Source organism: Eschscholzia californica, unplaced genomic scaffold, assembly GCF_041429995.1.
Source record: "Eschscholzia californica isolate CP2 unplaced genomic scaffold, dmEscCali1.0.p SCAF_3, whole genome shotgun sequence".
NCBI classification, from domain to species: Eukaryota; Viridiplantae; Streptophyta; class Magnoliopsida; order Ranunculales; family Papaveraceae; genus Eschscholzia; species Eschscholzia californica.
In genome coordinates, this window is record NW_028238420.1 from 7479992 (window position 1) to 7507480 (window position 27489).

The window sequence follows — 27489 nt, forward strand, 5'->3', positions numbered from 1 at the left end:
GTCCAATCCTGGATCGGGTAATGTTTACTTCAATATACTTATGTCAATAGAATTAATGGCAGATAGTAGATTTTTTATCTACCAGGCATAATCCCGAGTTGGGTCAGACTCTCCTTATAAGTCTGCAGATATATGCAAAAAAAAAAAAACCACAATCCCAACGCATGAACAATACAAAAGTCAACACTTAGTTGCCCAAGTGGTTCAAAGTGTTGACATAAACTCCAAATACCTAGGGATCCTGGGTTTGATTCACACGGGATGTGGAATCCATAGTTATTGAACTTGGGTTACTAACAGGTATAAATAAATAATAAGTATGTCGGGTTTTAGGCCTCTTTCATATGTTGGGCTTTAGGCATCTTTCATTATAAGTTTAACTTAAGCGGTTATGGTGTTTATCACATATTCATGATGTATCAATGCCTTGCAACGACTAACGTAGATCGTAGTCGATTTCTCAAAAAAAAAAACAATAAAAAAAAACAAATTTATCTCCGACGGCATTAGACTGTGGCAATTAAAACATCGTCGACAATGGTTACTCCAGACGGCGACAAAGCATCGGTTAAAAGTGTGTTGGGAATACTAATCTGACGAGGTTGTCGACGAAAATAGAGTCGTTCGAAGAGCTATTGTCGACGGTTTCTTGAAGTCAATTACCGTCAGCAATACCTTAATAATTTCCTGGGGAACCATTATTCTCCCGAAATATCACTATATTGCCTACGGTGTGTCAAAAGTAAGCACCGTTGGCAATACAAATTGGCACAAAATTTTGCTGGGTGCTAATTTTTTCCGCCAAAATATTCACGGTTTTTTAGCTAACCCCCACCAAACTTATTTTTACTTGAGTTTGTCGTACTCAACAATTGGCATTTGAGTTTACCTCCTTAGACTTACTATGTTAGGTAAATCATTAAGGTCATGTTTGGTGTAGAGAAATTAAAATCATAAATTAAATAATATACAAACAAAATAAGTCTTTACGAGTCATATTGTTGACTAAACCCAACACTATAGTAAGGTATTACAATTTCTAAAGTCAAATTACCATATCGTCAAATTACCAAATCATTATTCTTGTTGGTCATATTTGTTTTTCCCGCATCAAACATTATCTCAATGTTCTTGACAAAAAGAGTAAATCCGAGGGGTTAAACTCAATTACTACTTACTGAGGGGGGTAAACTCAATTACCCATTAATATTAAGGGGTGAAGTACAAAATTCTAAAATTTCATCCGCCAATTTTCCAGCGATGCGGGACAAAATACGGTCAGAAACTACTAATTCACTACTAACGGGCACAGAAAACCGTCGGAAACGACTCTCATCTAACGGAAGATAAACTTGTCGGCAACCCTGTCAGTACGAAGGTGCAGGGGTGGTAACCTCTCCCGACGGCCATATGAAAAACCTTCGACAGATGTATACTACTTCTGATAGTTATTTGGGAAAACAATCGAAAATTTAACTTGTTTTAACAATTTCTCATTTTAGGGTCGGTAAGGGGTGTCAACAGTAACCCTTTTTTCTTTGTAGTGGAAACATCAACCACCATTCATGAGGGTAAATGCCAGATATACTTCAATTATTTATCAACAAAAAAAAGTAGAGCTTTTAACTAAAAAAAACAAAAAAAAAGTAGAGTTCAATTAAAATTATATTTCAATATACATATATATTGAAATATCTATTATACAAAACAGATCCTTATGACTAGGACACAATAATTACATACAATATGACTAGGACAACAACAAGGTGACTGGACGTCCACGTAAATATCTGTCTTACATTCTACAAATCTAGCCCTCGGATCTTCCAACTTGAGTGGAATCCAACGGATTTTTCATTACCCCTTCTAATTTGAGTGAAATCCAACAGACTTGTCATTAATAAAAATAAAGGTTTGATAAATTTAGTCCCTTCGTTACCCTCCCTCTCTCTCTCTCTGCCTGAAATAAACCCATTGAATGATTCTATCCTTTCATCTTCCTACGCTTCCAGTTCTTGCTTTACTGGATCAAAGGTTTGTATTACTATCTCTCTCTGTATCTATTTCTATTTTTACTGTCTAAAGCTTTTTATATCTCAAAGATTAGTTTTACCTCTTTGCACCTCTCTCATATCGATTTCTATCTCTGCTTTATCTAATCGCTCTCCGACTGCGGCCGTACCAAGGTTTGTAACCAATCCTTCATGCCACAAACGAAAAGAGGGTCTTTGGTTTTAATAAGGGTTTTATGGGTTGTTCATTTGGTTCTCTGGTTTTAAAATTAGGAGATTTTATAAATAGGTTTGATATAGGTTCGCCCAATTATATTGTGAATTTTTAAATCAACAAGAAGGCTAGAGGTAATGTTAAGGTTCTATCATTTTCATTATTTCGTAATCTTTTTATGGCTAGACGAAAACAAATTGTAAATAGGGGATTTTATAAATAGGTTTCATATAGATTCCTTCAATTAGAGTGTGCATTTTTTAAATCAACAAGAAGCCTAGAGGTAACTTTCGGGTTCTCTCATTTTCGATATTTCGTAATCCTTTAGTTGTCTTCTTTAACATCCTTATTAGGTTTGATTTAGATGATTTATGTGTATCATCTGTATAGAAGTCGTCTTCTTTGTTTATCCGTGTACTGTTGAAATGGTTTTACCTATCTTAATGTTTTTTTTGTTTCTATATGTCTATCATTAGTGCTTTTATTAGTGTAAAGACTGATTATAAACAATCAATTACATTAAACTCTAGCTGGACGCCAGGTTGCATGGTATTTTCCATTTTCTATTAACAACTAAGAATGTATGGTGTATGGATAAGGTAAACCTCTGAGCTCCGACTATAATTTGTTATCAATTGTGATTTGTGCAAATTTAGATTGGTTGAAGAATGTATTGTTACTATTGTAAATTTAGTTGTCTTTTAGGTTCGGATATTCAATATTTAAATTTTGTATGACATTTGTTTCGGTCCAAAAGTTGTTTGTTGATCAATGGTTCACAAGATGCAAATCTAGGTTTTATTCCCCACACCCAGAGTATATGAATATACAATGTGATGTTATATGTCTAAACCTTATCTAACGGGATGTTTACGAGTAGAGGATACGATGAAGTTCTAGAATGTACCATAAATATACCATTAGGATGTTCTTGATGTCGAACTTCTTTGAAATGGATATAGTAGTGATGCATTTCTATGTCTCACTAAATTTTATTTTATCATTTTTCTTACTTTTTTTTTCCTTATCCACAAAGTTCCCTTTTTGTTTATTTCTTCCTAATTTATGCCATTGGGTTGGTTTTGAAAGTGCACATACCCGGGATGGATGGGCAACAAATATGCGAGAGAGGAGATGCTTGCAGTCTTGAGATACATGAACGTAGTCGGGGATTTTGTACTGAACAACCATTATTCGATGCAAAAGAAGAGGTATGCGGGAAACATAGCGATTAAGTAGAGAATTTATGAAATCAATATGATACTAATTGAAGAAAAGGAAGGACACTTACTCCAATGGTCTTCCTGAAATTCTTGCGATCCTCTTGATCTTCAAAGGGGTAAGCTCCCACCAACATAACATAAAGAGTTACTCCACATGACCAGACATCAGCCTATTTTTGTACTCTTTGGGCATTTGATGGAGGTCGATAGTCACCATCTTTTTCTTACTGATTGGAGTTAATATAAACCAACTTGTACAGTCTCCAAAGGTGCAAAGTCTGCGTAGCTAAAAGAATTGGAGTCCCATTGCCAAATTGCCAAAATATTTTGCGAAAATTCTCATTTTGGTGAGAACTTTAGAGGCTTCTGATTGCAATTGCTGTGTAAGAAGTTTCAGACAGTATCGGTATAGTATTTGGGATGCTCTGTTGTTTATTCGGCCTAAAAAAGTAGGTTTTCTTAACAACATTATCTTTGTCTACTTATATTGGTGTCTAGATAAATATTTCAGTAACTATAATTGATTGTAGTTTGAACTTGGCAGGAAGTTAACTTGAGCCTGTTGTAATTGTTAGTAATTATTCTGCGGCCAACAAAATTTATTATGTGTTTTAGCATTAGCCAATGTGCAAGACAGTATTAGGGAAGAGACAACGAACCCATCCTCGCTCGAGTGGGAGATTACAGTTTAGCTGGTTTAACAAGTTGTCTTGATCCTTGCCCTTTACCATCTGCTGCAAAAAAGGACATCGGGACAAAGAAATACTATTTTATGCACCAAAGTCTGGCCTTGGAGATCTCCTCTTTGATAGGGATGTTGTCTACGTAGGCATTATTGATCATCTGGTTCAGTTTTCTAATGTTGACGACAACAATGGAGAAGCTGTTCGAAAAGGTATTCAGTACCTTGTTTTGTCCGAATCTCAATAAGTAGTCTAAGAGTACATATAAAACCTTATTCATTTATATACTGGTAAGTGTTCAATTCAAAGCATGCGACTACTTTCTCTTCATTGTTAGTAATCACGTAGTAGTTAATATTAGAGACTGAACCATATCGGCAAAGGGTTGGTAGCCTGGTAAGCAACATGGTCGATGTATCAGGGGTGAAAAGACTTATTCTGGAAAACGATTCTAATATCCTATTTTGGTATATCGATTAGGTAGTAGTCTATATTAGTGGGGTCGGTGTACTGCAAATGATACATTCATATTAACTACTTCCGTAATAGAGTTTCCATTTTGGAGTTGAGTGTCTTGTATCCTTATGTTTATTAGGGAAGGGCCATGATGGTGGGTGAGGCCTTGGTAAAATCACTTCAAAAGACGAAAATTTAATTGATGTGAAATTGGACTGGAGTTTCATTTCTCTTTTCAGTAGGAAGCTTCCTAATGCATCAGATGATAAAAGCTACAAACCTGTGTCACTGGGGTCTAAAGAAGGTGGTACAGAAAATGAGAAAGGATGTGAATTTGGGAAGGAAAATGAAATCAGTAAGTCTGATGATGACGATGATGAGGCTGAGGATGTGGATGTCTCAGAAGGGGATGATGCAACTAAATCAAAGTCAAAGGTTAAAGAACACATTGAATTTCACAATCAAAGGCTAAGACGAAAAGCAATACCTGATCATGATGACCTTGAGGTAGTTAATGCAGGCGCACCTATTTCTTTCCAATACAAGGCTTTCTTTCTCACATGATCATGTGGCCGAGTTAAATATGCTGATCGCTATATATTCAGTTACAGTTTTTGCTGAATTATGTAGGAAAATAAAAACTGATGTACAGTACTATCTTTTTGTTGACTTCTTCGAAACTGTTATACCAATTTTGTGTATGTGTGATAGTTCCAGCTCATATTTTTGTACCTTGTTTATATTTCAACATTTGTCTTTATTCTCAATCTATTTGATATTCCATATGAGTATCTCCTTTGTTTGACATTATATACTATGTATCATCCTGTACAACCTTCTTGCTGTGACATGCAAGCTAAGTGAAATTTTGATCATGCCAGGGTTCTAATGAGAAAAATGACGGCGAAGATGAGGAAGATGAGGAAGACGAGGACAACGATGACGTCGATAACCAGTCATCTGCAGGTGCAGATTCTTCAGATGAGGACCACTCAGAACATGGTGAGCTCTGTATTTTCATTGCAAAGCTATTGTAAATGTAACCTTCACACTTTTACATGTGTAACAGAGAATCTTTGCACTAATATCTCTATTTGACAACAAGACGAGGTGTTGCTTACCAGATATATTTAGCAAAAAAGACCAAACCGAAATATGGCAGAGAAGTATTTTCTTGTCTTAGTCATTAGGTCATATATTCTTACTTACAATTTATACTTTTGGGTTTATCATTGTTACATACATAAAAGGTGTTAGCTTAAATAGATATTTTGTAGTCCTAACAAGGTTGTGTGCAAGTATTTACGAGATATATGTTGTTGTTCATGTTGTATCTATTGGAATGAGTGCAAGTCTCCAACAAGAGTATTAGATACGATTATACGAAACAACTATCCTGCACGACCAAGAAAAACACTGAAAAAGAGTATCCATGTATTGAAGCTTTTTAATGACAGTAAGATGTTTTGAATGTTTTCTAGGTTTAGTGTTATATTGCCTACTAATTTTGAGTAAGAAGTAAGAACATTTTATAAAGAGTACTCATTTATCTAGTGAAGCATGGATTTGAGCAATAATTATGATAAAAGGAATTTTACTTTCATTTAGTGAAGAGCAGGATGACATGTATATATTTTGGCCTGTCGAATGCAATGTGTCTCGTTCGGACATCATTATTGCATTATGCTCAGAAGAAGAGATGGGAAACGCTTCCAAGTGGAAACAACCCTTGATAGAGAGAACAGTCTCGAGAAGAACTACAAATCTCAAGCAACTTGTATATGGAAATCCTACTTTAAACTCAACAACCTCTATCGCTGGACAAGACAACAGTGATGGCGAAGAAAGTGATGAAGATGGTGAATTCTTCAGGCCAAAAGGAGAGAAAAAGAAGGTAGTTTTCAGAAGCTACAAGTCATTGCGTGTTCTTTCAGGTGAATCCATATTTAAAACCAAATTATCTTTTTCTTTTATGCTGAAGAAATTCGGTGAAGGAGTAGATGGTAACAATGTTTCTGCTAAGGACTGTTCTAAGTTGATGTACCGTCTAGAGCTCAAAGACCGGAAAAGTGACGAGCTTCATTCTCTGCTTTTTAGTTGTCAGATTTGATATATGAGTGCCATGGGTCATTGGATGATGGATATAAACCTACGGTGTCGAGGATAGGGAGAAAATAAACTTTGTATTTATTAGGTATATTTCTTATTTAAATGTTTATTTCAAATATACTTTTTTTGGGGTGTTGTCTTTTGTTTTCAAGTCTAGCAATAAAGAGAACCCAAAACAAGTAGTTACTTTGGTGTACTGAAAACTATTTTTCTGGATTTACAGGAAAATTATTTAGATAACATTTTATTCAATGATTTCACTATGTAAAATTGAAGGGATTACTGAAACCGTGATAAGATTTTAACAGTATTAATGTTGCAAACGTGTTAAACTAACCAGTTACTTATTTGACCACGAGTGAATGTAAATCTAAGGTTTGTATTTTATTCGTATCATTTACTTTCTGTTTTGTAGCATTTGACTCATCGGAGAAATTAAATTTAGGGAATTCTCAAGCATACGAAAGGTTGGAGTTAACGTTTGAGATTCGAATTTCATTACAAACCATACATGTTTCTGCATCTCTGTTCGAGTCATATTCATCATATAAACAACTTTGTCGCAACTATATGATATTTTTTGGAATACAACACTAATTGCTTCCAGCTCATATATGATACAATGTGTTGTATCTGTAATTACATGTAATTACATACAATGCGTTACATAAATAAAAAAAAGTTATAGCCAAGGTGTCAATCTTGATTTCATTGTCCCACTATTAGCATTTCGTAAGGGGCATTGCCCCCGCACGTAGTGCGGGGGTTATGCCTAGTATATCTATATATATATAGATGTATATTTATTGGCAGGATATTATTTATGTTTTAAGTCCACGTGTCGCAACCAATTAGCAACAAAGAATCTCAATAGTGGAAAATGATAGTATAAGCCTATACATTAAAGGGATATTATCCAAAAAAGACTTTCCTGGATATGATTTTGAATCTGGATTTTGAAATTTTAATTTTGAGTTCATAGTCTTCTAGATCAGACAAAATCTAGCAGTCAGTCATTGTAAAAATCCAAATACTACCCATTTCTGTCCCTAACAAACCACACATATACACATGGACCAACTTGCTTTTTATTTTTGAAATCTCTCTCTCTCTCTCTCTCTCTCTCTCTCTCTCTCTCTCTCTCTCTCTCTAGATTCTCATCTCATGTGCTGTGGGCTCTCATCCAATTCAATCCAGCCCACATTGAAAACAACTCAACAGTGACATCTTCATCAACTTAGTAAAACATTAACACAGAATATTTGTACTCCCTCCCTCCCACATTTATGAATGTTTGATGCATCAAATACATATAATACCTAGGGCATAGGCAGTCAGGCAGACAACCTCATCATTTATCTAGATCTATTTGGCCTTTAGTCTTTTCCTTTTTTTTTTGTTGAGAGTAGTATTTTCCTATTTAGTTTTGATTCTAAACTAAGTACACCCTTTTATAGTGTGTATAAGTTAAAAAAAACCTAATTTTGCTTTAGGGGGGTTTTGGGTTATGGACTTACCCAAAGAAGAGACCTCATATATGTTGGGGACCAAAGGAGTCATGTGAACTGTTTTGGCCCTGGAACAACCCTGCAAATATGAAATTTGAATTGGTTTGAGTTCTCACAATATTTTTTAACTAACTCATGCTTATGACTCATTTAACTAACGTTTTTGTCTACGTGCGTACGTGAAACTATTCTCCGTATGTAATAACTGTAGATCTAGGCTACTTATAAAATCTTAAGGAAGTTCTGAAGACACCCCATATTATTATTGTAGGCATCCCATTTAGAGACGGGATAATTTTTTGAATGTGGTAGTGCGCTTATAGAAGTAATGCGCCTCTTAGAGCTGCCCAAAATCTTATGGACTCAAAAAGAATCTTGAAAGTCCAGGTGTACTATTTCTGAAATCTCTAACTCAGCTTAGAAAAACACCAACAAGACTATAAGAACTGCATGAAGAAGATTTGAGTTCAAATCTTTTTCATACCTTCTTTTCAAAAAAAGGATCTCTATATAGAAGAAAGACTAATGGTTTATGCCATGGAACAATGGTCGTCAAGTCGAAGAAACATCGATGAACCCGAATTCAATCTAAGAGAATGGTCTGTGAAAGCTAAGAATATTAGTAGAGAAAATACAAATTCAAGAAGATTTTCAGTACCAAATATGAGAACTAGTTTTAGAGAATTAGAAACTAAGTCATTTAGATCAAACACAACCATTTCGAGCACAGCTTCTTCTCCTGGTTATATCTTGACAGGTCGAAAATTTTCACCCTCATAAGTTGAACTATTTTCTTTATAAATCAATGGTTGTTTAACTAAATCTTAACTTTGTTGTGACAGATGAGATTGACCCGTCTAAATATTCGTTCACAACTGCTATAAAAGGTAACTAGTACTATAGAATTGGTTACTATAGCTTATATTTGGTAATGATATCGATGAGTTATCGATGAATTTAATGGGTTTTTTTATATTGCAGCTTTAAAAGCAAGATCAGGATATGGTTGGGAATGGTTATCACCAGATGGGTTTGTTTTGAATTCAAAATGGAATGAAGCAGAAAGATATATATGCAATCCATTTTCAGGAGAAATCCCAATGGAATGCTTATCTGCAAGAACATTAAGTAGAAGATCATTACAAACCAATTCAACAAGCAAAATTTCAGTTTCTACAGCTCCTCCTATTTACCCATCTAATGTTCGTCTTGTTCGATCAAAGTCTATTGTAACACAAGATCATGAAACTATTGACTCTCATGATTCCCCACTTCAAGGTTTTTAATGAATTTGACTTTCTTTCTATTAGATTTTTACTTACTTTTCGGAGTTTACATTTTGAACCATGAGTTGTTTTTGTGTTGATTTTTAGAGGAGAAAGTAGAAACATTGGGCGATTCGGATAATAAAAGTACTACTACTGATACTACTACTAATACTTCAAGTGATCAAAGTTCAAGTAGTTCTTGTGGGACATCTTCAAGTACTCCTCCAACTGAAGAAAGTTTGATAAAGAGATATGAAATTGAAGATAAAGAAGAAGAGATGTGCTCTAATGTAAAATCTAAGTCTAACCATGATGAGGTATTTCTGCTACATTTCAAACTTTCACTTTTTTTTTAGCTTACTTGCCTGCCTTGGTTTATAGGTATTATTACATTTAGGAAAAATTAAGATTTCGGTATATCGGTAGCTTATGTTAACGCAAATTAAGGTGGAACGACTAGTTGGCTAATAGCAATTGTTGCCTAGTTTATCCTAGTTAAAGTATTTTATCGCGTTAAAAAATTTGAAACATACACTAGTTAGCCCAAGCTTATCCATGTATCAAGTATCCATAGACGAGTTTACTTTTACAGAAATTCATGGTTTTGCTCGTGACCATAGGGTAAGCGTAAGAGGAACTCAACCACAGATAGAACCATGAGAGCTAGGGTACGAGAGTAAAAACTTTAACTCCAAAAGACTCTCGGGTCCTACGAAAAATGTATAGTGTTATAATGCAGCTCGTTTTGAAATATCTGCACTCGATTTTCAAGATCAAAGGCACAACTAAGTTAATATATATGCACCATATCATATGTGCAACAAAATCCTATTTATTTCTCTTGGAAGTGGAATTTCCCATAATGGGTATTGATGCTATTAACATAATAGAAACAACCCATAATTTCATTAGTTTTTGGATTTCTAGTTGGGGGGTAACTGCAATAAAGTTTCTTTCATTTTTTTTTTGAAAAGAGTTAGGATCTGACACTGAAAGAAGGGGGGGTTTAAATTTGTGGTGCAGATTGAAGAAAATGAAAAGAGATCAGAGAAAATAGAGAAGAGAAAGAAGGACAAAGCACTGTGGAAATGGTGCAGCTGGCAAGGAAGGGGTTGCATACCATTGAGAAATTTGTGGATGAAATCAGATAGAAACAAATTTACAAATGGCAGTAGGTTTTGTATTGGAAGATGATTCAATTTGTAAATTTCATAGAGAAGATTCTCTCTCCCTCTCTCCCTCTATCCATGTGAAAGTGATGGAGAAATTAAGTGGGCACTCATCATATCATGGGCAAGGAGATTATTGTCTCTTTCTATTGTTTTCTTTGATTTTTGAATGTATAGTTTTCTCTCTCCCTCTCTCTCAAGGGATCTGTGGTTCTATTAGCAATACCCTATGTCATCTGATCCTGGCATTGTAATTTGTACAACAGATAATAGATAAACCTTGGGAGTTCTTTCCTTGCAAGTCAGTTTTCAAAGAAAAGTGACTAAGGGTCTGTTTGTTACATGTGAAAATAGGTAAGAAATTCGATTTATTATGAAAATAAGTTTCCCGCGGTATGATTGGACCTTTTTTTTTGTTGAAAAGTACAAGATTAACTAGCAAGATCAAGATTCATCGAGATCCTCGAGTGCCATTGTCGCTGAGTCTGCTGTTGTCTTCCCCATTTCGCCAATTTGTCTGCCTTCATATTCAGGGTTCTTGGCACATGAGTGAATCTCGTTTCCATGAAGTTGGATATAAGTGCTCCGAAGTTGACCAGAAGCTTTTTTGTTTGCCACTCGATCTCCCGTGTATTGTCATTGATGTAGTTCATTAAGTTGAGGTTGTCGCTTTCGATATGGAGATGAGAGATTTTGTAATTTGAAGCCCATTGAACTGCATTTAGAATAGCTAGGCATTCACATTCCTCCGCTGTTTGTCCTCTGGTTATATCCGTCTGTGTTGCAATGAAGTTTCCATTTTCATCATGTAGGATCCATCCAATTCCTGTTGGTTCCGTGCATGCTATGAATGATGCATCCACATTAAATTTGAGAAAAGGAGGTTCTGGTGGTAGCCAGTTGGTGTTATTTTTCTCCTTCTCGCCTTTGGTTGGTAAGTTGATAGATGGTATGATTGGACCTGAAAAGTGTGAAAGTCTGTTTCTGATGGAAAAAAATGTTAGAGAAATATCTGGAAAATTTTATGGATATTTAGCGTTAGGGTCAAAGAAAAATACCGACATTAGCATTTTAGTCAAGAGTTTGTCCGTTATTGGGTCTAGGAACAGACCAACCGTTGACCCAGTTGACTAGAGACGAACGTTAACAACCGTTAATTTGTGACTCAAAAACGCTAATACTTTTTCTTTGACCATAACGCTAACTTTACCTTTTAATCATTTGAACATAGGTGTCTTTAGGGAAATTCGGTAAAGAAGTGTGGGTTTCGGAGGTGGATGGAGAACTTGTCAGAACTCAGACGTGGAGCGGAGCCTAATCCTAAGCGAGCTCTAACGCCATCGTCAGTGTTGCGAAAGATACGAACCCTGACCAACGAACCCGCCAGTAAAGAGTCATGGACTCTGACGACCTACCGTTGGTAGAAAGACAGGTTGTGTCAACATAGGTCACTCCAATGGATTTATTGCTTAGCACTGGCCCCTTCAATGTATCAAGTAAATAGTCGTAAGAACTCGTCTGATAAGATTCCCTGAGGGCAATTGTATCAAACGCTCGGAAAGAAAATTAAGTCCATGTGATTTTTGTGAAAAATATTTTGGAAAAGATAAAGAGTTTCGCGATAAGAAAGACGTGTGCCATGAGAACGAAGAGAAAGTGATCTCGAGAATTTGTAGGAAAACAATTTCATGTTTCGAGACACTACTACAACAATTTTCGCGTCGAAAAGGTGCAACGATTTGAGGGTGCGCATTGAGTGTTGAATAAAGCATGAGTTAAATTGACTTGTAGAGTAGTCGGAACAGGTCTCTACGTGAAAAGTACACGTACATTGGATGCTCAGAGGTGAATCTTTAGTAAGCCCTCAAATAGTATCTAAACATCAAACTTAAAATTGGAACTTCATCTAGAAATAGACACCATTTCCTAGATTCAATTTTTAGTTTGGAAATATTGTTTTTAGATGTTGCCTACAAATGCTTGAATAGATCAGATTTTACATTGTCCAACTTTATGTTCCTTCTCTACAATCGACATATTGAATTTGATGAAGATTTATATTTTTGAATCGTGTTGTAGTTTTGCTATATTGATCAATATGGTTCTATATTTGCCTTTTTTTTAATTACTTCTGACATATTTAGTGTTATGGTCAAGGAAAAATATCGGCATTAACATTTAACCCTAAAAGTATTGGTGTCCCAACATCTCATGAAATTCGTTCATCAGCTGAGTTAATCCATTAATCGCTGCCCATACGCCTTCAGTCCTTTGATAACCATCGTGTTAGTGTTTCTAGGTTTTTATTTTGTCATTGAACCAGGAGAGACCTTGTTGTGATGTCAAATAGCCCAGCTGAAAACTTGAGAAGTTTTAAAACTTCAGTTAAAACTCAAAAGAATTAAAAACTCTCGAAGGAGAAATTATTGAATTTCATAATGGATTACTTAAAACTTGTAGATGAACCCTTTTTTATAGGATTAAGGTTTTCTAATCCTAAACAGTTATGAATCAAATGAACTTTTAAAGAAACGAAATTATAAAATTTCAGAAAAAAACAAGAAACTGACAAAAATAGAAATAATCATAAAAAGATTGTTTTTAAAGCTGTAGTGATCGAATTTGGCCCCAATTTCGATATCGGCATTTTCTTTTTGACAGCTTTAGCCTATTTCCTTTATTTTTTGTTGTATCAATGATGTAGATTGTTGCGGAAGTGATAAAGTAATTTATGCTAAATTAACTAGAAATGAAGTTGTAATAAATGTAATTTTTATTCAATATTTAAAAATGTAAAACAAAGATAGACTCAACTCCCTTTCATATGGTTTAAATATTTCTAAATATACTTGAACCAGAAAATAAACAAATTCTAAATAAATTAAACTCTTCTCGATTGCTATTAACCTAAATAGAATTCTCAAAGGGCATGGCAAATTGGGAAAGGTGTCTGTTAGCATTATCACACATTGTTTGAGCCTTAGAATTTACACATAAAATAACACAGCAAAAATGGGCGTTTGGTCCAAATAATGGGGGGGAAATAAGCTAGTCGTCCAAAAACGGCACAAAATTCATTTCCAGTCCTTTGTGTCAGAAATCAGGCCAGTTTTCCTTTTTATTTTTATTTTTTCCCCCTTTTACCCCTCCGATTGGAAACCGGGATTAGTTAATGAGGGAATGGGTCTTTGTCAGGTTGATTTGTAAGGGAGCCTTTAATTCCCAGCCATGATTTGACCTTAATGTCACCCTCCATGTCTCTAAATCTTCCCTCCATCTCTCTAAATCCCGCCAAATCATCCATTTTCTTCTTTCTCTCTGTTCATTCCTTCTCAAAACAGCTTCATTCTCTCCATTTTTATTCCAAATTTCAAATTTTTGGCGAAATTTGAAACTAAAATTTCGTATCCCGCCCATCAGTTTGAAAATAATTCATTTTCTACCTTATTTATACCTTAGATGAAGTTAAGTATCTTACCCAAAACCATTAACTTCAATGCTTAACAAAAACCATTATCTTCCATTATCTTCCTGAGTCTTCAATGCTATCCTAAATAGTTCACCTGATGTTTTCTGTTTTTTTAACCATTAATGCTATTTAAGATCCACCAAACCAAATAAGTCCTCACCCGTATTTTGTTTCTGATTTTGCAACTACATAATGGATAGTATTGCACAATGGTCCACCTCTTCAAACATAGGATCATTCACGTAAGTAGTTCGTTTGATATTTTTAATGTTATTTCTTCATCACTGATGTAACTGTTTTCGGATTATTCCTCTTTTATCTTTTCTGTTTTTGGATTCTTATAACTGGATGAGTTCCCTATGCATTTAGGGTGGTAAATTTTTCAGTTTCCTCTAAAGTAGTAAGTTCCCCAAGCCTCTGTAGGTGCATTATCCAGTTTCCTCTAAAGTCGTAAGATGTCCTGTCCCATGTATATGAGTAAATTCACAAGTTTTCTCTAAAGTAGAAAGTTTCCTAAGCTTTTATGTGTGTGCAATATCCAGATTCCTAATAACTTGGTAAGTTTCCTAAGCATGTATATGGGTAATCTCAAAAGTTCCCTCTAAAGTATGTATCTAGGTAAATTGTCCAGTATCCTGTAAAGTAGTTAGTTCTGTAACCGATTTAACTATTATTGTGTGATGTGTACATTATTATGTTGTTAATAAACTATCCGGTTTTTACTAAATTAACTTGTTTCCTGCTCACTTATGTAACTATGTTCGCACTCTAATATTTTTTGTGTTTTCCATGTTTCAGTCATTTGCTTTTGAATGTTCAATCCACCCCTCCTCTCTGGTGAATCAATCATTATGTTACTTTGTTTAGATTTTCTCCTTTTCTTTTTAAAATGACTAACTCTTAAGATGATTACATGAACTAATCAGTGTGGACCGCGAATTTGTCTCTTCCACCTCGGCTTCTGTAGCAGTAGCACAGGATGAAATTGTTCAACATGAAATACATAGGTACACTCCCTAACTTCATAACAATTTATATACTTTACTGGTAAACCGTACAATTTTCACTAAACTATTAAATTTCCTAATAGTCTGTGTGCTTGAAGTTATTTACCTTAGGAGAAAACTGTCCAGTTTCTTATAAGCTACTAAGTTTCCTCATCACATATGTAAATGTTTTCGTGTTCTTATTGATTTTTCTGTTTTCCATGTTTCAGTCAAACGCTTTTGAATGTTGAATCAACCCGTTCGCTCTGGTGAATCATTTTTTATATGACTTTGTTTAGTACTTCCCTGTTGCTTTTTCTAATGATTACATAAGCTTTGTTTTCTTGAACTACTCAGGGTGGAGCGCGACTTTTTCTGTCCCACCTCTGCTTCTGTATCTGATCCACGTGATGGAGCTTTCCAACAGGAAATACATCGGTAAGTTTTCCAGTTTCTCATAATCAAGTCAGTTCCTTAAGCATGTTTATGGGTAAATTGCCCAGTTTCCCGCAAACTGGTAAGTTTCCTAATCAGTTCTTAAGTTCCCTAAAAATGTATTTTAGGGATTTGTCCAGTTTCCTAATGTATAAGAATTTCCCAAACCTAGATTGTGCTACTTAGTTTGTGGATACATTCTCCCGTAATTTATAAACTCATAAGATCCCGTAGCATGATTCGTACATTATATTGTTCCTAGTAAACTCTATAGTTTTCCGAACACCAGCTTGTGTCTTGTAATTCTTCAGATTTTGGAAAACTTGTACGTTTCCTAATAACTACTTAAGTTCCCTATGTCTGAATTTTGGGAAATTGTCCAGTTTCCTATAATATAATATTTTTCCTAAAAAACCTATCGTTTCTTAAAAATTATCTTGTGTCCTGCAGTTTTCCAGAAGATTTCCTCTCTCCCTCTTCAACAGGTCATGCTGATGCATCAACTGCCATCGTTAGGAGTGAACCTCTTCGATCAGATAGTTGGCCTGAAGTTTTTACATCCATCGGGCAGGAATTTCCGGGGGGTGCTCCTGCGTTTCGACAGGCGCTTAGTCGATATTCCATAAAACATGGATTCAATTATAAATTCCTAAAGAATGATCTATCCCGTATAACTTGTGTATGCAAAACTTCTAGTTGTGGTTGGACCATTCATGCCGTTGCTCCTCTGAAGTCCCGTTCCATGTTTGTTCTGAAAGCTTTCAACCCTGTCCATACGTGTGATGATTTTGTATTGTCTTCTCGTAAACCTAGGCTGTCAACAGAAGCTGTCAGCCAGTTAATAGCTGATGACATCCGAGAGAATCCTACAAAGAGTACCAAAGATATTATAAGATCATTTAAAAAGGATTATGGTATATCTCTTAGCTACTATTATTCATATAAAGCTCGGAATGCTGCTATTTCTTCATTACTTTTGTGCTTGGGAAGACATCTGTCACCTTCCCTCCCAACGGCATTCCAAGAATCAGCGAAATATCTTGAGGCTTTAACTTTAATGCTTTCCCGGCGAGATTGATAGTTTCAGTTGAAGTTGAATACAGGCACAGAAGGTCAAAAACAGCTCTGTTTGGTCTAGGTGGGTGGTCCATGTCAATCTTGTCACTCATAAACGCTTGGATTAAGTTGTTGAATGGACTCTCTTTCAACAAATCCTTCTGTCTCTGTGTCAACTTTGGATAAGTTGTCTTCAGCTGTGTCCATGTATTCTTCAAGGAATACTTGTACACTTTTGTCAATCTCGTCGCCAAATTATCTGGAACATTTTTGTGCTCACCGGGAGAGCCAACCAGTCCCTGTTGGATTATTCTGTCCTCACTACCAGAACCAGCTTCCTGTACAGATAGCTTGGACTTCTTTCTCTTCCTTTCTTCTGCTTTATCCTTTGGCATTTTCCTCTTTGCTTTAGTTGGTTTCACAACTGCCGAACTTTCATCAACGGAGGACTGAAAAAATTAAAAAGCATCAAATTATAAGAGCAGAAGAAACACATCTTACAAACCACATCTTACAAACCATCTTACAAACCACATCTTACAAACCATCTTACAAACCACATCTTACAAACCATCTTACAAACCACATCTTACAAACCACATCTTACAAACCACATCTTACAAACCATCTTACAAAGCATCAAATTATAAGAGCAGAAGAAACACATCTTACAAACCACTCATATTATAGAAACACATCTTACAAACCACTCACATAAGATTTGTCCATGTTTGGCATCCAGTTTCCATGAAATCAACTGGTTTACTGTCACTATTTTCTTATACCAGTAAACGGTCTAATTTCCTAGTTGTTATTTTCTCTATAATATTCAACATTATAAAAGCATAGATTACAAACCACTCACATTATAAAAGCATAGATTACAAGCCCATCACATTATAAGAGAATAGATTACAAACCACACATATTACAGAAACACATATTACAAACCAGTCACATAAGACTTGTCCATGTTTAGCATCCAGTTTCCATCAAATCAACTGGTTTACTGCTACTATTTTTCTTATACTAGTAATATTTGGTCCGTCCTAGGTAATCATTTTTAACATGCAGTGTACAGAAAACCAACTGGTTTCCATGAAATCAACTGGAACACTTAATCATTTTTAACATGCAGTGTACAGAAAACCAACTGGTTTACTGCTAATATTTTGTCTTGCATTAAGTTTTCATGAAATCAACTGGTTTACCATTGATATTTTGTCCTACCTGTACACTGTAAAATTTTCTAGGAATTATACAGTTTATAATATACAACCTTATCAAAAAACAGATTATAAACCACTCATATAAGAAAGAGATCTATCTACAGGAACTTTCATGATGAAGAAACAGATAGAAACCCTAGGAAATCATTTTAGTCCTACCTGTACACTGTAAAATTTTCTAGGAATTATACAGTTTATAATATACAACCTTATCAAAAAACAGATTATAAACCACTCATATAAGAAAGAGATCTATCTACAGGAACTTTCATGATGAAGAAACAGATAGAAACCCTAGGAAATCATTTTAGTCCTACCAGTACACTGAAAAATTTTCTACAAATTTATCTGTTCATAGATAAGAACTTAAAGAAACAGATCAATCTACAAAAATAATTTCTGAAACACAAAAATTTTCTAGAAATTATATTATGTAGTAATAATAATTTGTGAAACAGAAAAAACTAAACATTTTCAGTTACTTACCCTTTTCCTAGGGCTCATTCTTCTTGTAACTTGTTCATCCGTAACCGCTTTCGATCTGGTAGATCTTGGCTCTTCAAGGCTTATTTTCTTTGTTTGTTGTTTGGGCGTATTAGGTTTCACCATCTTCCTAAAAATTTATGAACACCACTGTTTTCGTAGGATGAAGAGAGAGATAAAAAACCTTCCTTTGATTTTGTTTGTTAGAAGAGAGAGATAACTAAGATTTTCGAACTTAAACCAGGTGAAACAAGATGATGATTCGCCTTCTTTGCACCGGTTTGGGGAAGGGAAGTGGTTTGTGAAAGGAAACTGTTTGGGAAAGGGAGAAATGAAGGGAGAGGGAACGGTTTGGAGATGGTTTTGAGAGAAGATTTGTTTTGGATTTGATGAGATTAGGCGTGAGAGAGTAATTAAGGGGAGATGTGACTGGCCAGCTGCAACGGTCATCTCGCCTGACGCACGTCACTCCCGAGATTCCGCTTTTTCAGACAATCTCTCTCTTTCGCGCCCAGAATTTGAGTGGCATGTATCGTAATTTTGGGCGAAATGACGGGGGCAACGGTAATTTCTCCTGCCTCTCTGACCCGTTGGACTGGGAACGCATTTTTGCGTACCAGTGGATTGGCCTCTCTTTTCCGGGCCAATTTTGGATGTCCCGCCCATTCCCTCAATAACACAAGGGCATGGCAAATTTTCAACAAAAAAAGGCATGGCAAATTGGGTCATATATCACAGAGTTGGGCCCAGTGAGATCCAACAGGTTCAACTATTCTAGTAGAGTAGTAGTTCACCTTTATCCCTTCCCTTTTACCATCCAGCACTTTGATCAAATTTTCCAGACTTGGGAATTCAAAAGAAAAGTTGAAGATCATGTTTCCAAAAAAAAATGTATATAAGAGTGTTTGAATCAAAACTGAATAAACTCAAACACTAATAATTGGGATTCAAACAAAAGCATCCAGTTACAGGAGACATTATCAGGTGGTAGGGATTAATATCACCATTTTCCTACGAAAGAAAATTAATAAAGGTACAGTCTTTATAAATGTCACTTGAGATTTAAACTCGTCGAAAAAGAAAAACTTATTGATCGAAAGTGAGCAGTACAAATGCTGAATTGTTCAATACCAGCTTATATAGCCTTGCAATTTTGACCAGGCTCCATATTCTCCCCCCTTGATGCTTCTCTAACTTCACCTTCCCATGACATTCTAGCTCTAGTACATCTAAGTACAAAACAGTATATGGTATGCCGTCTCTTAAACTCGATTCACATAATTGATGTCGATCAACTTATTGGCCTTTCGCTGCAGTTTGAATGGATATTTTACTGCAACTTAAACTGTATAAGAAACCATCAAAAAATTAGTTTGAACAGAAAGCTAAACTACAAGTGAAAGTCATAGAAGTTAGTAATAAAAAAGGGTTATTTACGACAAGTGCACAAAATAGACCTCAGAATAGGTATCTTTTACTCATTTCCATTTACAAACTTTAGCAATGAAAATTGAAGTAATGACTTTGTATTACCTTTTTCAGTTGTAATAGCCAGAGATGCTTGATCATTCAAAGTTCCCTGTTCTATGCTGGCCTCACTGGTCTCCATGTTATTTTTTTCGGGAACAGTACTGGTTGAAGATATTTTGGGGACAGTTCGGCTTACCTTCTTCTTCTTTCTGCATCCAGAAAGCACAAGTATTTTCGAGTTAACAACATAGAGCCATAAAGAGAAGCCTGAAATCTAGTATCCCATGGGTCATGGCGTCAAGCTATCATTAGCCTTATTTGGAAGAACTAGAGTCTCTTCTAGTAATGTTGTTCGGCAAAAGCAATTCAGAATAAACCTATAACGACCTGAACGTTGTTGTCAAAGATTTGTTTAGATGTCATATATGGAACAAAGATGAAATTAATCAATACTATAGTTGCACATACCGCGGAAAAGAAATGTATTGTTCAATTTCTTGCTTTTGTTCATAACCGTAGACAACCCACTTCTCTTCAGGGGAACCAGACTCCAAGTTTTTTAACTCTACAGAAAAAGATTCAATTGAAATATACAACTAAACATAAACGGGAACGTAAATATCCAAGTAATTGGAGTTAGGCAAACCTTGAAGTAGATAAGGATATCCACGCAATTGCCAAAATAAATGACCTTTTCCATCAGAGTAGGCAGGCTTTGTTCTAATTGTTCTTCTTATCTCTGAAAAATTTTGTTCCTCTAGATATGATTTCAAAGAAAGGTGAATTAGATAGCTAGTAGCAAGATATGGACTCATGGAAACGTAAAACAATGACTAAGTATTGGATAATTGGATTTCATGTTGGCTCCTTACGGATGCATTATCCATGCATAAATCCCTTCAGATTCAAATATGGTAATTTAAATTTGACAGTAAACTGCAAGATTATTCCATATTGGCTACTTGATGTCTTCTTGTTGATTATAAACCTTAATCCACGAGGTAGAAATGTGGCGTTATTAGGATAAATAAAGCCTCGTTTTGTAGCAAGGAATTGTGCATAATTCAATTATTTGGAATCAAATGATAGTTAACTCTAAGCATGAACAAATGTGCATCAAATGAAAGCTGAAACTAAGCATGAATAGATGCGCGCAAATCAAAATTTATGAATAGCATACTCTTGTGGTCCTTCACTCCCAAATTTTCTTCTACCGCCTCCCCTTTAGTTTTTTTTGTTTCATCTGCTACTGGTAAAACGAGTTCACCGCTCTCTTTGACAGAGAGGGGAGAGTCATGTTCCTGGGTAGTCTCATCATTCTGAACAATCTCCTTTATCTGTTTCTATATATAAACATCACTTTTCAGAAAAATGTTCAAGGTCATTAGTAGTTTTTACATACCTGGGAGTGGTTAATTACCTTATCTTTTGTAGTCGAAACTATTGGTTTTTCTTCCTTCAGGTATTTGGTGATGTTCGTGTTTCGTCTAATCAACGTTCTCAGGTTTCTAGATAGATAACAATAATATATGAGTTCTCGAAGGGAAAGGTGAAGGAAGAAAGATGTCTAATATTTGTATCTACTTACGTAGTGTTAAGAAGTTCATCACAGAGAAAATTTAAGACCATTAGCTTTTTTGACGTGTCTAGCTGTTCATATGCGTCATTTTCATCCCTCTCAAAACAATCTGGAGGCAACTCAACAAAGTTTGAGGGTAATGCAGATATGCATTTGTGGACAGCTTGCAGAAAAGATTTTCCCCCTCTTGGTCGACTCGGTGGTGATCTAGACAATATAAAGATTGTCAGAATTCAATTAGTAGTTCCATTTATAGAGTAAGACATAGTTGCTTATAAATTATGTGGTCAAAGAATGTACTCTTCTGCTGAGCTTTTCTGAATCAAAGACAGAAGCTTGATTTGAAAATGTAGGACAGTAGAACGATTTCCCCGAAGAACGCGACTAGACCCAGATGTTAATTCTCGAAGAATGTGTTCTGGTTGTCCTTTCTTTATATCTAAAACCTGATGTGACAAAAACATTTTAAGATAAGCCCGAAATTGCTCGTTGGTTAAAAGGGAAGAATCAGCTCAGTGAGAATTGAAGTGTTGCAGAACTTATTGAGCAGTGATCATGATCAGTACAAATGGGAAACAGTGGTAACTCAAACAAGCTTATGGGTTAAATGAGAATAAGTTCAAACCCAAAGAAATAAAAATTGAAATCAAAACAAAGCAAATTGTCTTTACCTTTCTAAACGCCTTGCAGAATTCTAGGAATTGAAGGGCAGGACCAACATCCTCCGGACATAATTCTATGCCTTCTATAGATGTTAGACTAATGCCTTGTGGCAATGGGACTATTTTCTCTTGTTTAATTGGTTTTTCTGAGGTTTTCGCTTTCTGAGAACTCTTCTTCAACTCCGATACACTCTTTGCATTTCCCTTAATCTTCTTCAATTTCTTGTTTTCGAGATTATTTGTGTCTAACTTAGGTGCTTCACCACCAGGTGCTGATTCGATGTTTTCATCTACTTTGCTTTTTCCCACCACACGTTTACGCTTCTTCCCCACTTTCTGTCTTGGGCAAAAATACAATATTATGAACTAGTATAAAGGACCATAACCTATCAATTGAAACCCAAAAACAATCTTAAACTGCCAAACCAACTTCAGGAAAAACAAACCTTGCTAATTGAGGAATCCATATTTTCAGTATTTATCGCTGTTTCGTTTGTATTCTTTAAATTAATCTCTTCGAGATTATTTCCATCTAATTTGGGGCCTTCATTCTTGGCTGCTTGTTTCATAGTTTTATCTCCGCCGTTTTTCCCAGACTTACTTTTACTCTTTGTTGACGCCGGTTTCTGTAGTATGGATGAAAAAATACTATAAGATAAACTGGTTGAAAGAAAAATAAGATTTCGTAAGCTGTAAAATGAAACTGGCAAACCTTGGTTGTTGAGGTACCCGCATCTTCGGCAACAAGAACCTTGGTTGTTGAGGTACCTGCGTTTTCGGCAATTTCTGCTGAACCCACAATATCTGGGCCCCTAGCTTCAAGCATTTTTGACACTGAAGAATATCCTGACTTCCTAGCCGAATTCACCATTATACCAGTAGGTTTTTGCCCTCTTTTCTTCCTACAAAAACAATTTCACCCAAGCTCATTATATTTTCATAATTCAAATCTTAAAACCTGCTTTGATAACAATTTCAAACAAAAATCGTGAACTTTTTTCCCTCTTAATAAAAGGAAAAGAACTAGTAACCAAAAAAAAATAGAATTGGTAACAATTTATCCTCGTTACCTCAATCAATACAAAACAATGGCATTAACATTTATTAGGGTTAAGTAAACTAGCAAGAACAAGGCACATACATGCATAAACTACAATTGCAGATGCCTCTACACTTAGGGCAATGCCAGTTATCCAAGAGCCCTACATCTTTCGCATTTTCTCCATATCTGTATTCATATCAAGAAAGTCCCACATTAATCAACCAAACAACCAAGAAGAAAAATCAAATCAACTTGTCAGTTAAGGGGAGATCTGTGTCACCCGGAGCCTTAGGGCGAAAGCTACACGAGCACACCTAAAAAGGCTCGCCACTTACCAAGCTTAGCCCTGACCCCAGACACTCTCGTGAGCAATGTGGGACTATCACAAGATCAATCGAGAAGGGAAACATAAAAGGTAAACAAACACTAGCCGGAACGAAATTAACGTAAAAATAGTCGAACAAGAAAAATCAAACCTATTGAGAAGGCAAGTACAACAAACTTTAATGGGGCAAGGCTTTTTAGGTCCTTGTTTCTTGCAATAAGCCATGACTTTCAAAGTGTTTTGCCGACACTGTGAAATTCCAATTAAAAAAATGATCAGAACTGAAAAAACAAGTTCAGATGGAAGAAAGGCATAATATGTACTATGTATAGAGTGAAACTTTACCTGGTGACAAGTTTTAGGGTTTAAATCTTTGAGTGGATTTTGAATGATAATAGCTTCATTATCAACTTCCATTGTGTCAGTACGAATTGAAGGAGAATCAAGAGGAGATTGATTTGATAAAACCGGTTTCTCAATTTTCTTGCTCTGGGGTTTCTCACTGGTTCTGTTGTCAGAGTTCGACGAGGTTGGTACGGCCATTATTCCGACTCAAATTCCGTTTGATGAACTTTCCTGGTTGGGAATGAGTAGCTCAATTACGATTGGGTATCTTTCAGACAGAGTAGTTAGGGTTCTACTGTTCTAGATTGGTTGATGAGGTTTTTTAGGGATCTTGTATTAATTTCAAATTGGGCAATGGGAACCAAACTGAAATTTAGGCGCCAAATTTTATGGGTTTTTTTTTAGCATTCCCGCCATTTTGCTACTAAAATCTAAAGTTTGAAAGTTTATTATTGGTCCTTCGCGGGATCTCGAACTTTAATTTTACAGTATCTTCTTTTAAGGAATAGTATTATTATATGGAATAATTCCATTTTGGACCCCTAAAAAATGACTAACTTACCAAAATGATCCTTTAAAGATGATCAGTTTTCAAATAACCCCCTAAACTGCTTTTTTGTCAAATATCATTGAGGATATTTTTAGAAAAAAACTTTCCACTCTTATAATATTAAGAGGTGTCGAGTACTCGAGTAGGATGAGGTGCCTATAACACAAAATATCACACCTTTATTCACTCCACCTCCCACACCAATAAGTTCATGTTTCATTTGGGTTTTGAGTTTTTAGGTATTAGTTTCCATGTACTAAATACACTTCCCTTTGAAGTTGGTAATGACATACTTATAATAACTTGCTTGCTACTTATTTGTTATTTCTCTCTCTACCCTAGTTATAAAGGCGATATCACACAAAATTTTAATAAATAGCATATTTTGATGTTTAATTTAAAAAACGATATATTGGTAATTTAATATATAACTTCATAAAATAATCAACGATTAGACAAATGATATAGAAGATGTCCTCTTTCAATTCAAGGTCATTGCCTACTTCATACACTAAAGTGAGATAGAATAATAAACTAACAACTACGAGTAATGATGCCAACAACTGTTTGTCCAATTAGTTTTGCATCAACTCTAAAAATTTGAAAGTCATAGGTTCGATATATGGTGGCGGTGGAATCATCATTTTTTATTGTGTCAAAGAGATATAAATAATGGATGGATTTTCACACCCCTACGATAAACTTAAGAACCTTTATATAACTTTTAGTATCCAAAACATGTTTATCAATGGTAGTTATCAGATTCATTCAATTTATATATTTATTCGCAATTATATTGTTTACTGTAGTAACTGTAATGTCCTGAATCTATTATATTAAAACATCTCAGTCAGTTAGCCAGGAGATAAGTCTGACCATCCATTTTATTTTAGAGATTTACTTTTGATTAGATCGAACGACTGATATAAAATCCTCTCAGTGTAATTTGACTTAAAACACAAGAATATTAGTGTAACAATTAATTATTTTTGAATATTCGGTTACAATCTCCCTAAAATAACTATATGTATCTTCTCACTCACGATTGCAGATCCACTTTCTCCTTAATTTTAGTGATTCGGTTAGACTTCTAAGTCAGTTCAAAATTCTGGCTCATATTTTTCTCTCTATAAACATAGTTCTCCTTCTCTCCTTTTCAACACACACGGTTATCTCTCTATAGGTCAGTTCCATCTTATTTATATTGCAATTTAAATTTATTTATTTTCTACTCGAAGACGTTAGCTAAGAGGGATCTTTCCCGTCCGTAGGACGAGGAGGAAACCTAGTTTGTATACTCCCTCCGTCCCATTTTGTTTGTAGTTTTGGGAAATTGAACTTATTAAGGGATGTTATTTATTATTGACAATTATAAAGACTTTTCCTAAATTACCCTTATTTAATATAGAGTATCTATTATATAAAACAGAAGGGAAAACGATGACTGGGACAAACATCTTTTTTTAATATAGGATATTGACTAGAAGCCCTTCTCAAAATTTAAAATATAGTCCTTCGTAGAAATAAAGTTAGTTATTTAAAAAACAAAAATCCTTTCCTTTTTAGAAATAAAATAACTAATTTAAGAAAAAAAGAAACAAAATAAATTTCAAGGGTTAAAGAAAGAAATTAAAATCTCTCTCTCTTAATAAAATAATAACTAATTTAAGAGAAAAGAAACAAATATATAATACCAAAAAGTAATAACTAACAAAAATCTCCCTCTCTCAGTAAAATATAAAATAAATTTTGTAACATTTGATTGAAATAAGTGACCGTGCCCTAGGGCACGGGATATACCCTAGTCTATTATATAAAACAGAAGGGAAAATGATGACTGGGACAAACATCCTTTTTAATAAGGGGTATTGTCTAGAGACCCTTCTCAAAATTTAAAATATAGTCCTTCGTAGAAATAAAGTTACCAATTTAAAAAATAATATCTTTTCCTTTTTAGAAAAAAGAATTCTAATTTAAGAAAAAAAGAAACAAAATAAATTTCAAGGGTAAAAAAAGAAATTAAAATCTCTCTCTCTCAATAAAATAATAACAAATTTAAGAGAAAATAAACACAAGAATAATTCAAAAAAATAATAACTAAAATAAATTTCAAGGGTTAAAAAAAAATTAAAATCTTTCTCTCTCAATAAAATAATAACAAATTTAAGAGAAAATAAACACAAGAATAATTCAAAAAAATAATAACTAATAAAAATCTCTCTCTTTCAATAAAATATTAACTAATTAAAATCTCTCTCAAGTTTCCGTGCCCTAGGGCACGGGATATATCCTAGTTTCATTAAATATAACATTGGTAGAAGCGTAGAGCCAATTAGAACCTTTGAATAGTATTCAAACTAAAGGGTAGTCTTGGAAGTTTCATCATTTAAAGAATTAAATGGATGTTATAAAAGGAAAGTGAACAAACATTTTGGGACACCCATAAAAAAAATAACAACCAAATAAAATGGGACGGAGGGAGTAAAAAAAAATATTTATAAAGTAATAACCGTGCATCCAAAATACATTGTTACCCGAAATCAACCATCCACAATAGGCCAACACATCAATTCTAGGTTTTATTGGTCTTTCATTTGAGAAAGGGACCAGGGCAATTTTAGTTGCCTCTTTGGGTTCATGAGAAGCCATTTAACCTTTTCCTTACATCTAATCTAGGTCTTTGGGTCCCATACTACTGTAATAAAATAGATTTCCTGCCGATTTGTCTGAGCCACCTCTAGATACGCGGTGTCCGTCAAGTGTGCACGGAAAGAAGATTCTTTCTCGATAATTGCATTGTTTTACCTCATCTTTGATCGGACGGTCATTTTATCAGCAATTTATTTAGTATTAAAACTTATTTTTATAAAATCTAATCTATAAAGTTGTCTAGTTTATACGCCTAAGGAGTATATACAATTCAAATTTGGACATGTTATTCCTTACGGAGTACGTCAACCCAGCACACAGATAGCAACCAAAGGAATCATCCTCCCGAATATTCAACCGTTTCTATTCAAACCATCATTTCAAACCATTTGTTAATGAAGAATACAAATTTTGTGCACCACCTCCACTTCAAGTTTGATACCACCCAAGCTAAAAGATATAGTATTTTGAATAACATTATTTTAGTGAGGATTTTATTCGACTATCCTTCATACTATGTTTGTGCGACCGTGCCCACTAGTTAGCTCAGTCGAGCTGCAGTCCGGG

General features: G+C 34.9%; 5 protein-coding genes and 1 long non-coding RNA gene across 10 annotated transcripts; 4 read left to right on the top strand and 2 right to left on the bottom strand.

The window, feature by feature from the left end:
• The first annotated feature begins 1918 nt into the window (after positions 1 to 1918).
• LOC147548097 (uncharacterized) lies at positions 1919 to 5506 on the top strand. 4 transcript variants are annotated; one of them, XR_015237770.1, is made up of 4 exons: positions 1919 to 2034; positions 3316 to 3565; positions 3710 to 4344; positions 4728 to 4994. It is a non-coding gene; the product is annotated as an uncharacterized LOC147548097 (long non-coding RNA). The 4 variants fall into 4 exon arrangements; XR_015237769.1 differs by lacking the exon at positions 4728 to 4994 and adding an exon at positions 5470 to 5506 and having other exon boundaries at positions 3316 to 4344; XR_015237767.1 differs by having other exon boundaries at positions 3316 to 4344.
• An 8-nt stretch (positions 5507 to 5514) lies between these two features.
• Positions 5515 to 6698, top strand: LOC147548098 (uncharacterized). Its single transcript, XM_086667987.1, has 3 exons — positions 5515 to 5590; positions 6280 to 6482; positions 6570 to 6698. The coding sequence occupies exons 2-3, from the start codon at positions 6288 to 6290 to the stop codon at positions 6696 to 6698; spliced, it is 324 nt and encodes a 107-aa protein (XP_086524113.1). The 5' UTR covers positions 5515 to 5590; positions 6280 to 6287.
• Positions 6699 to 8386: 1688 nt separating this feature from the next.
• On the top strand, positions 8387 to 10943 carry LOC147548099 (uncharacterized). Its single transcript, XM_086671589.1, has 5 exons — positions 8387 to 8962; positions 9048 to 9092; positions 9187 to 9483; positions 9579 to 9790; positions 10497 to 10943. The coding sequence occupies exons 1-5, from the start codon at positions 8731 to 8733 to the stop codon at positions 10665 to 10667; spliced, it is 957 nt and encodes a 318-aa protein (XP_086527715.1). The 5' UTR covers positions 8387 to 8730; the 3' UTR covers positions 10668 to 10943.
• A 130-nt stretch (positions 10944 to 11073) lies between these two features.
• On the bottom strand, positions 11074 to 11983 carry LOC147548100 (uncharacterized). Its single transcript, XM_086667988.1, has 2 exons — positions 11979 to 11983; positions 11074 to 11626 (listed from the first exon to the last, which is right to left on the bottom strand). The coding sequence occupies exons 1-2, from the start codon at positions 11981 to 11983 to the stop codon at positions 11074 to 11076; spliced, it is 558 nt and encodes a 185-aa protein (XP_086524114.1).
• A 1705-nt stretch (positions 11984 to 13688) lies between these two features.
• Positions 13689 to 16610, top strand: LOC147548101 (uncharacterized). The gene is made up of 6 exons (XM_086667989.1): positions 13689 to 14353; positions 14910 to 14948; positions 15038 to 15118; positions 15328 to 15366; positions 15455 to 15535; positions 15983 to 16610. The coding sequence occupies exons 1-6, from the start codon at positions 14304 to 14306 to the stop codon at positions 16608 to 16610; spliced, it is 918 nt and encodes a 305-aa protein (XP_086524115.1). The 5' UTR covers positions 13689 to 14303.
• A 2618-nt stretch (positions 16611 to 19228) lies between these two features.
• LOC147548102 (uncharacterized) lies at positions 19229 to 24202 on the bottom strand. Of its 2 annotated transcripts, none has more exons than XM_086667107.1 (14): positions 23724 to 24202; positions 23530 to 23627; positions 23153 to 23239; positions 22724 to 22913; positions 22458 to 22637; positions 22021 to 22347; positions 21650 to 21795; positions 21359 to 21556; positions 21191 to 21278; positions 20951 to 21113; positions 20417 to 20527; positions 20239 to 20335; positions 19834 to 19979; positions 19229 to 19645 (listed from the first exon to the last, which is right to left on the bottom strand). In XM_086667107.1, the coding sequence occupies exons 1-14, from the start codon at positions 23919 to 23921 to the stop codon at positions 19641 to 19643; spliced, it is 2034 nt and encodes a 677-aa protein (XP_086523233.1). In that variant the 5' UTR covers positions 23922 to 24202; the 3' UTR covers positions 19229 to 19640. The 2 variants fall into 2 exon arrangements, with proteins under 2 accessions (XP_086523233.1, XP_086523234.1); XM_086667108.1 differs by having other exon boundaries at positions 20951 to 21107; positions 23724 to 24182.
• Positions 24203 to 27489: the final 3287 nt, after the last annotated feature.